The sequence below is a fragment of the Poromitra crassiceps genome, assembly GCF_964638095.1.
Source record: "Poromitra crassiceps genome assembly, chromosome: 2".
Lineage (NCBI taxonomy): Eukaryota > Metazoa > Chordata > Actinopteri > Beryciformes > Melamphaidae > Poromitra > Poromitra crassiceps.
The window spans coordinates 55,404,126-55,418,051 of NC_139624.1; the positions used below are offsets into that span (position 1 = coordinate 55,404,126).

Below are 13,926 nucleotides of genomic sequence, written 5' to 3' on the forward strand. Positions count from 1 at the left end.
AGAGATTTCTCTTTATTTTATTTTTATTTTATTTTATTTTTTACTAGTTTTCACAATTTAGAATAATAGTAAAGACATCAAAACTGTGAAATAATACAGAAATGGAATGATGCAGTGACCAAAAAAGTGTTAAACAAATCAAAACTATCTTATATTTTAGATTCTTTAAAGTAACCACCCTTTGTCATGATGGAAAGACAAAATGCTTTGGGAAGAAATTCATACATAGACATGAACTTCACAATTTATATTTGACTAAGAAACAATCAAGAATATAAGCTTTTAGATCAAAATGGCTAGAGAATGAAAATCAGAACATTCAAACAGGTGTGTCCAAACTTTTCACTGGTAGTGAAGTTCCTGTTTATAAGTATGATTGAAAAAGGTATGCATGTGGATGAGAAGTTTGGACATTTGCCTTACCTGCTCTCATGGACGTAAGTCTGTGGTGGCGGGGTGGGCAGCTGTGTCACGGGGCTGTGGTGGGGCATGGGGCTGGGCTGGCTGACGGGGGGGCCAGGCTCCGACGCCGTGGGTCCGGGCTGCGGGGCGCCGGCGCTGGGCTGAGATGCCCCCGTGCCCCGCGGCTGCATCTGGGGGCTGGGCTGGGTCGCCCCCGTGCCCCCTGGCTGCGTCTGGGGGCTGTGCTGCTGGGTCATGGGGCTCTGCTTCTCAGAGCTGGGGGCTGATGGGGGGTTGCTGAGCTCTGGGGATTCAATAAGAGTCAAGACAGCTCAAATCACAAGAATGGTTGAACAGTTACTTTAAAGTTCCATTAGTGTGTTTTTTTCAGATTTTTTTTCTCTTTTCATTTTCTCCCCAATTGTACTTGGCCAATTTCTCCTACTGCCCTGGGCGTTGCTCCACCCACTCTGCCAATCTGGGGAGACTTATAGACTTGCACATGCTTCCTCCGATACATGTGCAGTCGCCAGCCGCTTCTTTTCACCTAACAGCGAAGGCAGGACGTAGCGCGCTGGCAGGATCACGCTGTTGCCCCCAGTTCTTCTCCGCCCCCGAACAGGCGTCCTGACCGACCAGAGGAACAGTCGCTAGTGTAGCGACCAGGACACATACCCGCAGACACGGCTAATTTTGCCTGTACGGATGCCTGACCAAGCCGGAGGTAACACGGGAGCTCGAACCTGCGACCCTCACGTTGGTAGGCAGGGAATCTACCGCTGCACTACCTGGACGCCCTAGATGCTGAGTGTTGATACAACGAAGAGACTGGGAATACACAACTCCTGCATATGGCAAGTGCTCGCTGATCTTTACACAATCACATTTTGCAGAATTTGTATTCAAACTTTCATTCAGCAAAGCCCATTCAATTGCTGCCATACATCATGATCGATCCTAAGCATTGCAGTTTCAAGTCCGGGTGTCTTCTGTGTCCATATGTTCACTCACCTTCCTGCGGGATGATCCTCAGGGTGACGCTGAGGCCGGCGTCCTTGATCAGCTTAACGATGTCTGCGTGCGGCATGTTGACGATGGACTGGCTGTTCACCGCCAGGATCCTGTCCCCCACCTTCAGCTTCCCGCAGCGGTCTGCTGGGCTGCCCTCGATGATACGGCCGATCTTATGGGGCACAGCTGGTGGAGGATCCGAACACAAACAGTCGCAGGTAAAAACACGCACGCGCGCCGCAGATTGGATTATGCCTTCCTGTGCACAGACACGGCTGACGGACTATTCTCTCCGTCTCTCTCGGCTTGCTCTTCAAGGGGTTTGGCGTGTGGGTGTGTGGGTGTGTGGGCGAAGCAGCAAAGCCCACGCCGGCAAGAGCTCGGATCTGTGTGACTGACGTGCCGTGGGATGGCTGATATAATTGAGATGATCGTGGAAAGAGGTGCTTCTTCTTTTTATCGAGCCTTGACCTCTTCCACCGGATAAGTTTAGTTCAAGGTCTGGCACTTATCTTCTGAAGTGATCTAAAGATGATCTGTTAGGCTATGGATGTGTCTAAGAGCTTTCCTATGAGGCTTTGCACTTCAAGTGGTTGTTAGACAGAATAGAGAATGCCTGATAACGCATTAGGCAGTAGCGGAGCGTACGCCGGGGCAGAGGGTGCGGCCGCCACGGGCCCACTCGTCAGGGGGGCCCATCAAAAAAAAAAAAAAAAAAAAAAAATTTTTTTTTTTTTTTTTTTTTGCAGGCCAGGCCACCTGGCTGGCAACCTGTGTTTTTATTTTTCTTCTTCAGAACAAGCTTGTCTGTAAAGTGGCTTCACTGTAGTCTTTCTTGGACATAATATTACTTGGCTCAATGAGTGACAAATTGTGTTTTCGGATATAGGGGCTATCAGCTATTTTACAGTTGTGACTTAAAATTACTTTATTTAATAAAGTCAGTGGTGTGAGTCTGAGAGGAATTCAATCAATAGACAATAACATTGGTGTGTTTAAAATGAGATATTCCACTAAATATGGCTAAAACCGATTCAAACATGCAAAAAAGGCACATTTTTCTTCGCGGCCTGGCAGGCCCGGTTCTACGGGGGTGCAAAAGCATGCATTGCACCCTTATTTGTCTGCATGCTCAGTTGAAAAGTAAAAAAAAAAAAAAAAAATTTTTTTTTATAAATGCTACAGCTGCACACTTACTGTTTAAACTTGAATTATAGTTGTTGTTTTTCTTTGTTCTTTGATGTGATTTTATGGCTTTTTGGCACCTATATGTAACCTTTTAAGGTTGAGATAATTGTATTATCATTATATGGTCCAAATATTTCAGTACAGCACTTGAAACACTTGAAATATTCTTGCTTGGGTGGTATCATTCTACTTGAAATGATGGTCAAATGCATTATTTTTAGTAAAATAACATGTCAAATTTTTCAGGCGGGCCCGGCCTTTGGCCGGGCATCTGCACCCCTTCCTATCTAGGATGCACCCCTAGTCATCTTGTTCTGGAACCGGCCCTGCGGCCTGGCCTGGCCTTCAAAAAAAAAAAAAAAAAATTTTTTTTTTTTTTTTTGATGGGGCCCCCCTAAGAGCTTCGCCCCCTCTGGGCTGATAGGGTCGCTCCGCCCCTGGCATTAGGACAGTGGTTCTCACCCCTTTTCAGGATCCTCATTTAGTCCACATTAGGGCCACAGACCCCCATTTATGGAGATTTTGTCTCTCGGACTCAGATCTGAGAATATCTTTTAATGTTAGATATGATTTGTCCAGAATCCCACAACTATCTTAACTCCTTGTCAATTAAATAATGCTGAACTTGAATAATTCATAAATTTTCTGGGGACTCCCTGAAACCCCCTCAAGGACCCCTGGTGGTCCCCGGACCCCACATTGAGAATCACTGCATTAGGATCTACTTGACTCCCACCTAACCAATCAGAGGACTCACTGTTGGTGGCGGCTGTCTCGGGCCGGTTGAGCGAGCTGATGATGACGAAGCCGAAGCCTTCGCTCTCCTTGCGGTTGATGATGACATCGCTGGGTTGCGTGTTCGGGGTCGACGTCCCATCTGAGGTGGCGGCCATGATGCCCACGGGTGCCGCGCCGGTAGCGGTGTTGTTGGCAAAGGTCAAGTCACTGCGCGGGGAGCTGTGCTGCGTGGAGACAGAGCCTGGGCTGCGGCCATTCTCTGGACAGGACTCACCTGTAGAGGGAGGTAGAGAGCTGAGCAGGCGGTGCAAGCACTCATCTTCTGCATCCTGAACTCATTCATGGACAGACACAGGCTCCATTTTCAGGAACTCCAATACTGCTAAAGCCAGCTCACACAGCCTAGTCTCGGTTTCCAGACGTTTGGTGAGCGGCGCCAACAGCACCCCCTAACCACCAAACGTCTGGGAATTTCACTGTCAAAATCTTTCTCTTCGAGCCCGGCGAGAACGGCCGGCAGCAGACACGCCTACATTTATTATTAGAATAAGAACAAAACAAAAAACACTCTGTGCGCTGTGGTCTGTGTGCATTGGAAGCGCTCTGGGCATGATTTCCAAAGCATTCTAATCTGAAAAACACCCAGTGGACACAGCCGCTTAGAATACTTTTTGGTTGTTTAGTCTTGCTGCACACTCTGGCCCCTATCGTTGCATCGGCGCAGTTTCTAGGCCGAGCGGCAGGCGCAGATCAAAGCAGTGGGCGTGGAAAGGCGCACTTGATATCGTCGTGCTGGCGCTAGATGCAGCCCAAAGCATTACAACCACGCCTTTTAGGCGTAAAATTATGCACCGTCATGCTCATTGGATAAGTGCAATAAACGAATCGCACGCTTGCCTTTTTAGCTCCAATTCCAGTGATCCCGCAAAACCAGACGAAAGCCAAACGCTCTGCCCCCCCCCCCCCCTCCCTTCATCCAGCCTGTCTGTCTGCATTATAGGCTATTATTCCATATTATTATGCTTCTCAAACCAATCTAACTGCAGTTTCAATACTGCAAGCATGTAAATATGCTACACTATAGCAAGATCAAAGTGAAAATAATGTTCTATGCATCAGCTAGAAAAATATAGCCTATTAGATTGGTGAAAGTTTGTCCAGAAAGATATCATTTTCTCTCGCCTGCTGCAGGAAGGATGATGCACATAAATATACCCTACATTATGTCAAGTCATTGCATAAATGTGTTTTTATTGTAAAACTAAATGTGAAATAGGGCCAAGTTATTGGACGGACATCACAGTATAGCAGATGCCATTAGAAGCGCGTTCCGAAGCGCGTTCCGCTGTTACTTCTCTAAATCACGTTAACTCGACAAGGGGTATATATATGCCCAGGAGGACATATATGTTTCACATAGGGTGGTGTTTTCATTTCGAGGTTTTATTTTGTCCAATATTGAAATGTTGACAATGGCAGGCTGTGTTACCATTACACATTAATTTAGAACTACCTTTTATATCTATTTTGGCTCATTTGGTGGCTATTTAGTAGCGAAATGAAGAAACACAATGCATGCTGGGAACTCAGAGAGAGAGAGAGAGAAGGGTGACAGAGAAGAAGCAGTGAAGGCAAAGAATAGGCCTGCTTTTGAAAAGCGCAAAGCGCTAAATGTAGGCCAGCTCCCAAGATATGACTAGGCTGGTATTTAGCGCCGACACGCCCACTTTGGGACTGCGCCACGCCCATTCGGCCTAAAGCGCATTTGGCAGCCTAAAGCCTATTGCTATCTTGCCGAAACAGGCGCAAGGCACGTTTTTTTGCGGTTAAGGCCCGTAATAGCGCCGATGGCCTGTGGGAGAATAGAGCCCTCTATGCCTTGAATGGAGTAATGATACATTTAAACACGATTTCAGACGGCAGCAGGGGCGTCGCTAGCCCTGGGCTTCCGGGGCTAGAGCCCCGGATGTTTTTTTCCTAGCCCCAGAGTTTTTTTTTTTTTTTTTTTTTTCAATAAACAAAGTCTGGCATTAATAATCAGTACATTATACAAAAAAATCAGACTAAACATTTACAAAATTGGAACAGACAATCAAATAAACAACAAAATAAAATAAATAAAGCAAAATCATTAAGTCAGAGTTCTAAACAGTTTTCTAAAAAAAAAAAACAGAAAATATCAGTAGGCTATGCAGGACCAAATTATCAGTTACTATTGTCATAGTGTGTCATTACATAATGTTTCTGCTTCACTCCTCACCACCTCCTCTCCACACGAGCTCATCATCTCACTATGGAATTATTCAAACAAATGACATGCGCCAACATGCACAGCATCACAGTAGCTACAACTATGAAATTATCTTATGTTATTTAGCTGTTTAGTTGTGAAGATATTTTCTGAGATAAATGGGCCTTGATGCTCAAGGCCCATTTATCTCAGAAAATATCTCACACAGAATATTATTAACCATACAACCTACAACCTACAACGCTAGCATCAGCATGAAGCCACAGCCATCCACTCCAATGTCTATAGAAGCTAACGTTAGCATGACTGTCACAATAACAATGCCTTCACTTCACGGTTACATTAAACAAAACCACACATCACTGCTTCATTAAACCATTACAACAAACAATACGTTGTTCCCAATTCCAGCTAGGCGCTTTTGATTAGATAGAACCGTAGGTTGAAGAGCGACATGTGTTTTGCGACCGGCCGGTGAGCACACCTTACGTCAAGTAGCGTAGATATAACATCACTACGTCCGCTCTAAGTTTCAAAATAAAAGTACCATATGATACAAAAACGGCACCATCAGAATTTAGGTTTACAGGAAGCGTGTACCTTAATAAAATACCTTCACAGGAGTTACTGGGGGGGTTCGTACCATTGAGATATAATATTTAATAAAATAAAATATGTAAATTTGCTAAGTGGACTCCCGCCAGAACCCTATCAAGGACCTCTGGTGGTCCCTGGACCTCACTTTGAGACCCACTAATCTTGTTCTTCTGTATTCATCTCAAATGACTCACAACATGGGTATTTACGGATTGGAAAAACCAAAATTTTTTGAGTGGGGGGGAGGGGAACCCCCTCCCGCCTTAACCCCCCTCCCCGTCGGGGTACCTGGCTAAAGCCCCCAATGTCTTCAGGACCTAGAAACGCCCCTGGACGGCAGCCCGTCTTTATTGTCACACGAACACACTACAACACATGCATGCGTACATAGATGTCCTTGCAGCAACAAAAGTAGTTATCTTATGAGGGAGAAAAAAATACACAAAAAGACAATGGATTGTGTAAATCTTGAAGTGGGACATGAGGTGCAGGTAGAACTGGGAGCTGGAAGTAGAGAGCGCTGTCTGACACCTCGCAAAGTGCCAGTGGGAGTCAGACAATTAGGATGGAAGTTAGGGCCGCAGAGGAGGCCAGGCATGAGTCAGATGGTAGCCTTTGGTGAGAAGAAATTGACAGAGAGGGCGGAAGAGAGTGGGAAGAAGAGGATTGGTGAGAAGGGTGTGTGTGTGTGTGTGTGTGTGTGTGTGTGTGTGTGTGTGTGAGAGAGAGAGAGAGAGAGAGGGAGAGAGAGAAAGTGTTTTGTAGGAAGGCTTCAGTATAATTACTCTGAGATTAGTGCTTCGGTTTTCTGACCGATTAAATCCTGTTTGTTTTCCTGAATCATTAACGGACATGAAGCTCGCACTGAGCTGGAGAGGAGAGAGACATGAGGGAGACGAGAGGATGGGCAGGACAAAATGGAGGACAAAGGCACAAGAGAGGTTAGGCTGGTAAACCATTCTGATCACGTGGCTCAGTCTGGGCCTCTAAGCCCGCCACGCCCCCAGCCATTTCCAGAAATTACAAAGTACATGGACCAATCAGGGACCTGCCTCCTAGTTGACGTCAACGTAACCGGTAGTGATGCGCGGGTCAGGGTTTTTTAACGCCCGCACCAACCCAACCCGTCATCGGAGCGAGTCCGCCCCGCCCGCCCCGTTAAAATATCTGAAAATGCCAAACCCAACCCAACCCAGCAACCCGCAAACGGCCAATTTAATGTAATATGTCTCTGGACTCACGATGAGCGCAGCAGAGGTCTCCAATGTGTCCAAACTCGTCTCTCTCCTTCTCTCTCTCACAGGCACACACATGCGTGCCGGTGTGCGACTGCACAACAGTTTTACTGCTCTGGATGCGTTGCGCGGCTGCTTTCATGTTGTTGAGCTCTTTCTGCTTCGTCGGCGCTACAAACTCAGCTAATATCGGTCTTTCCTCAATTAATCCAAGGTCTTCAAAAGGAGGTAGCAGGTAGAGGTAGGCTACATCGGTCTGTTCCGATAAATACAAGGTCCCACAGCAGTCTTGCTGCGTTACTGGCTGCGATAGACCTCCATTGGTCTCCCAATCGATTCCAGTCTTGATTTCATACAGACATAATACTTTCCCCCCAACACGATCTGTCTCTAAATCAGACTTAATCTCCATTGCCCTTGTAAAGCAAACGATACAAGTTCCAGGCTCTAAAAATATTAAAGCCGCACTCCTTAATGTTAGGTCGCTGTCAAATAAATCTCTCCTCATCAGTGATCTGATTACCAGTCATAATCTGGATTTAATGTTCCTCACCGAAACCTGGCTCGATATGAACAACAGAGTGGCTGTTCTGTCCGAATCAGCACCGCCTAATTATAGCTTCATTGACACTCCCAGAGCTGATAAGAGGGGGGGGGGGGGGGAGTAGCAATTGTCTTTTCTGATATGTTTCAATGTAAGCAGGTAACATTTGGAGACTTCGCATCGTTCGAATACCTTGCTGATATTCTGAAATGCTCAACTACTGTGTTACTGCTGAATATCTATAGACCACCAAAATACTCAGGCAGCTTTCTCGTTGAATTTGCTGATCTACTCTCCTTAATTTTCATGGAACATGACTGTATATCTATTGCTGGGGATTTCAATATTCATATTGATAACCCGACGGATAATTTTGCCAAAGAACTTAATATCTTACTTGATACTTTTGATCTGTCTCAACATGTTTCAGGGCCTACTCACAACCGAAGCCATACCCTGGATTTAGTTATTACTCCGGACCTTCTCAGTTGCCGCACCCACCCTCTGGAACACTCTCCCCAGCCACATCCGTCAATCACAGTCCATAACTTCCTTCAAACAGGCTCTCAAGAGTAGACCCACCTCTTCAACCTCGCCTTCTCCTCCTAACCCCACTCCACTCTACATACTGTCCCCACCTTTTCATGAATGTTTTCAAATTAAAGTATTTATTTCTGTGTTTTCTGTAAAGCGACTTTGAGTATTTAGAAAAGCGCTATATAAGATAAATGTATTATTATTATTACTAGGGGCTTCAAGTCCTCTTCTGTGTCGACTATTGATGTTGCGCTGTCTGACCATCTTTGCATCTTTTTTGAAATTGAAATCTCCCCTGAGATCATTAATAGGTCACAAACCGTTAAAAGACGAGACATTAATGCAGGCACCAGCGCGCTGTTTATGGAGACATTTTCTTTATCTCCTCCCACATCAGCTTCTGTCAATGACATTCTCGATAACTTCAATTCAACAATTCTGAATGCTATTGATAGTGTGGCGCCTGTTAGGTTAAAAATGCTGTCTGGCAAGATTAAAGCACCCTGGCGAAATTCTGCATCCGTTAGATGCAAAAAGAAAGATTGCAGGAAAGCTGAGCGTAAATGGCGGAAAACTAATCTTCACATTCACTATGATATTTACAAAGAAAGCCTTCACTCCTACAACCTCGAACTGAAAAGGTCGAGACAATCGTTCTTTTCCGATATAATTAACAAAAATGTGAACAATGCACGCACTCTATTTGCCACAGTTGATAGACTGACTAACCCGCCTCTCTGTGTAGCACCTGAGTTCCTCTCTACTGTCAAATGTAATGAGTTTGCTGCCTTTTTTACGGATAAAATTATTAATATCAGGCAGGCTATTAGTGGCTCCACACCAAGAAATGCTGTGACATCATCCTACCCGCAGATCCCTAGTTCGATAAATTTGTCCCAGTTCAGCGTTATCGACCACGACATGTGCAAGGCTTTAAATCATCTTCGTGCTGTACCCTTCCAACAAGCTTTTTTAAAAGCGTTTATAACTGTCTGTCGTCGGACCTATTGCAAATAGTTAATAGCTCCCTTTTGACCGGCACTTTTCCTGAGTCCCTGAAAACTGCAGTTATTAAACCCTTACTAAAAAAGCGTAGCCTTGATGCATCGGTAATCAGTAACTACAGACCAATATCTAATCTCCCCTTTATAGCCAAAATAATTGAAAAGGTTGTTTACCTACAACTCAATAGATTCCTAACCTCAAATGATCTCCTAGATAAACTCCAATCAGGCTTTCGCCCCATCACAGCACAGAAACCGCGCTTACTAAAGTCATAAATGACATCAGAATGAACACAGACTCAGGCAAAAATTCGATTCTAGTGCTACTGGATCTTAGCGCTGCATTTGACACTGTTGACCACTCAATTTTATTGGACAGACTGGAAAACTGGGTTGGGCTATCGGGTACGGTCCTCCAGTGGTTCAAGTCCTATCTTCAAGACAGGAAGTACTTCGTCTCCATTGGCAATTACACATCTGACCTAACTAGGATGACTTGTGGGGTGCCTCAAGGATCCATTATGGGGCCCGTTCTCTTCAACCTTTATATGCTCCCTCTAGGCCTAATTATGCAAAAAAACTAAGTAGCCTATCATAACTATGCAGACGACACTCAGTTGTATATAACTCTTTCCTCAGCTGACTATGCCCCCATAGAATCATTGTGCCAGTGCATTGATCAAATAAATAACTGGATGTGCCAGAATTTCCTACAGCTAAACAAAGACAAAACAGAGGTGATCGTCTTTGGCCCCAAAGAACAAAGACTTAAAATCACTGTACGCCTTGAGTCTCTATCCCTGAAGCCTAAGGATCAAGTCAAAAATCTTGGCGTTATTATTGATTCCGATCTCAACTTTAACTCCCACATTAAGTCAATTAGAAAATCAGCTTTTTATCATCTTAAAAATATAGCAAGAATTAGGGGATACATGTCCAGACAGGATCTAGAAAAATTCACGCCTTCATTTATAGTAGGTTAGACTATTGCAATAGCTTTTTTTCTGGTCTCTCCAAAAAAGAACTTAGGCAACTTCAACTCATTTAGAATGCTGCTGCTAGAGTTCTAACGAAGACTAAGAAAGCTGATCATATCACTCCAGTTCTTAAGTCCTTACACTGGTTGCCAGTGTGTCATAGAATAGATTTTAAAATACTGTTATTAGTCTATAAATCACTTAATGACCTAGGCCCAAAATACATAGCTGAATTGCTCCCACGCTACGAACCGTCTAGAACTCTTAGGTCAACAGGGTCCAGCTTATTAACTGTCCCTAGGATCAAATCAAATCATGGGAAGGCTGCATTTACCCACTATGCTTCTGTTAGCTGGAACAAATTGCCTGAAGACCTCAGATCTGCCCCAACCTTACTTACTTTTAAAAATAGACTAAAGACTTTTATGTTTACCGTCGCTTTTAACTGCTGACAGCTACTTTGCAAACCCAATGAGTCCTCTATAAGTTTTTAGCTCTTTCTGCAACTGCTGCGCCTGTTGCTTAATGCACTTTTTATACTATTTTTTTAAAGTTTTGTTGTGATGCTTTTAAATGTCCATTTTATTCTCTTCTTTTCTTTTCTTTTCCTGTCAACCATTTTATGTGAAGCACTTTGAATTGCCTCTGTGTATGAAATGTGCTATACAAATAAACTTGACTTGACTTGACTACAGAAACAGTTCTTATTCCTTCCAATTTCTTTGAATTACCTCATGCGCTTTCAATTGGTCACATAGCCTACTCACGTTGCAGTAAAATTGACAAATAGATCACATTCGAGTCCACACAGAAGATCTGCAGTGGCATTCGTTTTATGGACACTTCAAATAATAATTACAGCAAATAATCCTTCCAAAATGTTTGTTTTGAGAGCACATAGGCTACCTCATTCAAGCGTTTCTTTAGTGCAGCAGGTGCACTGCAGACAGCTTCAGACTCGCTGATTGTGTACACGTATGAGAGAGAGTTCACGTCTTAATAAAGGGTTACTCTGCGTGTTTCATTGCTCAAACTAAATTATTTAATAATGTTGCTTTGTCACATTCTGAGCCTGCCCCGCCCACAGCCGCGATATTTTCATAATTTGCCAACCCAGACTGCCTGCGAGCGGGCCAGCCCGCGGGACCCGGCGGGTTCTGGGTGATCCGCGCATCACTAGTAACCGGCCAATCAGGGTAACAACAAAAAATCGCTGTCAAAATAGTATGGCGGCTTCCGAAGCAACGAGCAGTGCAAACAGCCATGAGTGCAGTTATTTTAAAAATAGACTCAATAATAACAATTAAACGACCACAACGTGGACTTATGCCTCCACCATTAGTTCATTCTTAAGTCCAAATCGCCATTTGAGGCAAATTGGAAGAAATTCCATCAAGGCGCTCCTGAGATGTTGCATTACAGAGCTTGGAAATTGGGTGTGTGAGGTCACAGTGACCTTGAACTTTGACCACCCAAATGTAATCAGTTCATCCTTGAGTCCAAGTGGACGTTTGAGGCAAATTCGAAGAAATTCCATCAAGACATTCCTGAGATATCGCGTTGACAAGCTTGAAAATGGCATTCAAGAGGTCACAGTGACCTTGACCTTTGACCTTTGATAACTAAAATGGAATCAGTTCATCCTTGCGTCCAAGTCGATGTTTGAGCCAAATCAGAAGAAATTCTATCAAGCCGTTCTTGAGATATCGCGTTAACGAACTTGGGAATGGCGTTCGTGAGGTCACAGTGACCTTTAACTTTGACCACCAAAATCTAATCAGTTCATCCTTGAGTCCAAGTCGATATTTGAGGCAAATTTGATGAAATTCCGTCAAGGCATTCCTGAGATATCGCGTTAACAAGCTGGAAAATGGCATTCGAGAGGTCACAGTGACCTTGACCTTTGACCACCAAAATCTAATCAGATCATCCTTGAGTCTAAGTCTATGTTTGAGGCAAATCTGATTAAATTGCGTCAAGGCATTCCTGAGATATCGCGTTAACAAGCTGGAAAATGGCGTTGGAGAGGTCACAGTGACCTTAACCTTTGACCTTTGACCACCAAAATCTAATCAGATCATCCTTGAGTCTAAGTTGATGTTTGAGGCAAATTTGATTAAATTCTGTCAAGGCATTCCTCAGATATCGCATTAACGAACATCGGACGGACGGACGTACGGACGGACAAACCCGGATCCATAATGCCTGGTTATCGCCTGGTTATCGCCGGCGGAGGCATAACAAGAGTATCCGCCAGTGGAGTTTCTCAAAAATATGTTTTTGTTGTTCTTCCAAGTGAATTTGGCAACACTGATTGGCTGAAGGCAGGTACTGCCACCCACTGAAATCGACGTGGAGTCCAGACTTATCCGAAACAGGATGAGCTCACGTGGTCAGCACGGTTTACGAGGCTAACAAAAGGTAAGACTGAGATCAATTCACTTAATAAACCAGTACCTTAATTAAAGCTGTTCTCTTCCGACTAACCCCAAAACAAATAACTAAATATTTCAAATAGATTCTATTCTCAAAAATCTATATTTTGCAAAGAAAGAAAGAAAGAGAAAAAAGCCATATAGCCTCATGCTATGATAATGAGCTTTGCTCTCATGTTAGCAATTATTCTGTAGGAGTGAACGCCACATTTTTCAAACAGTGGATATCTACAGTAATTTGATTGATTGATTGATTGATTGATTATTTTATTTGGTCTCCCTTAGGAGAAACTTGTTGTGGACGACAAGCTCAAGCTGCAGCATACAGATAACAGTAGCAGTGATACAAACAGAAACACCAGCCCATCACCATGGGCATCAACACATCTACTATAACATAAAATTTATCATGACAGTTATCATGACATGTGACATCATCCCCACACACATTTAGCATCCACCCACATTCCCACCCTGGATGTGCCACTTACCCACACATACACATGCACAGTTGCGCACGCTCTCTCTCTCACACACACACACACACACACACACAGGTCGCAAGTACAAAAAGTATCTGTAGTAGGCTACATGGTCCTCAGGTCCGTCTGTCCTCTCTTAGCTGCTCATTAATAAGGTTAATTGATTGAGGGACAAACGAGTTTTTATAACGATTGTGTTTGCACAAAGGGACCCTGTACCTCCTTCCTGACTGTAAGAGCTCAAACTGGGAGTGCAGTACATGCGAGGGGTCATCTAAGATGTTGTTGGCCTGCCGAGTAGCAGACTGGACATATATGTCCTGGAGACCAAGGGGTGGGGGCTGCCCCATTACCTTCCCTGCTGTCTTGACCAAGTTGGATATTTGAGCTTTTGTCTTAACCGTTAGGTTTCCGAACCAGCTAGTTATTCCATAGCGCAGCACCGACTCAATGGTTGCTCTATAGAAAATCAACATAATATTTCTACTTACACCAAAGACTCTCAGACGCCGCAGAAAATGAAGG

At 44.1% G+C, this 13,926-nt stretch overlaps 1 protein-coding gene across 1 annotated transcript in view; it reads right to left on the bottom strand.

Annotated features, from left to right (window-relative positions):
• The window catches only part of magi2a (membrane associated guanylate kinase, WW and PDZ domain containing 2a), a gene marked incomplete at both ends in the record, with an annotated part of 305,378 nt that overhangs the window by 14,366 nt on the left and 277,086 nt on the right, over nt 1–13,926 (bottom strand). Inside the window, 3 exons of the mRNA XM_083662535.1 lie at nt 424–706; nt 1,414–1,599; nt 3,359–3,613. Of these exons, the coding sequence (XP_083518661.1) occupies nt 424–706; nt 1,414–1,599; nt 3,359–3,613 (724 nt within the window). The remainder of the gene's footprint in view (nt 1–423; nt 707–1,413; nt 1,600–3,358; nt 3,614–13,926) is intronic.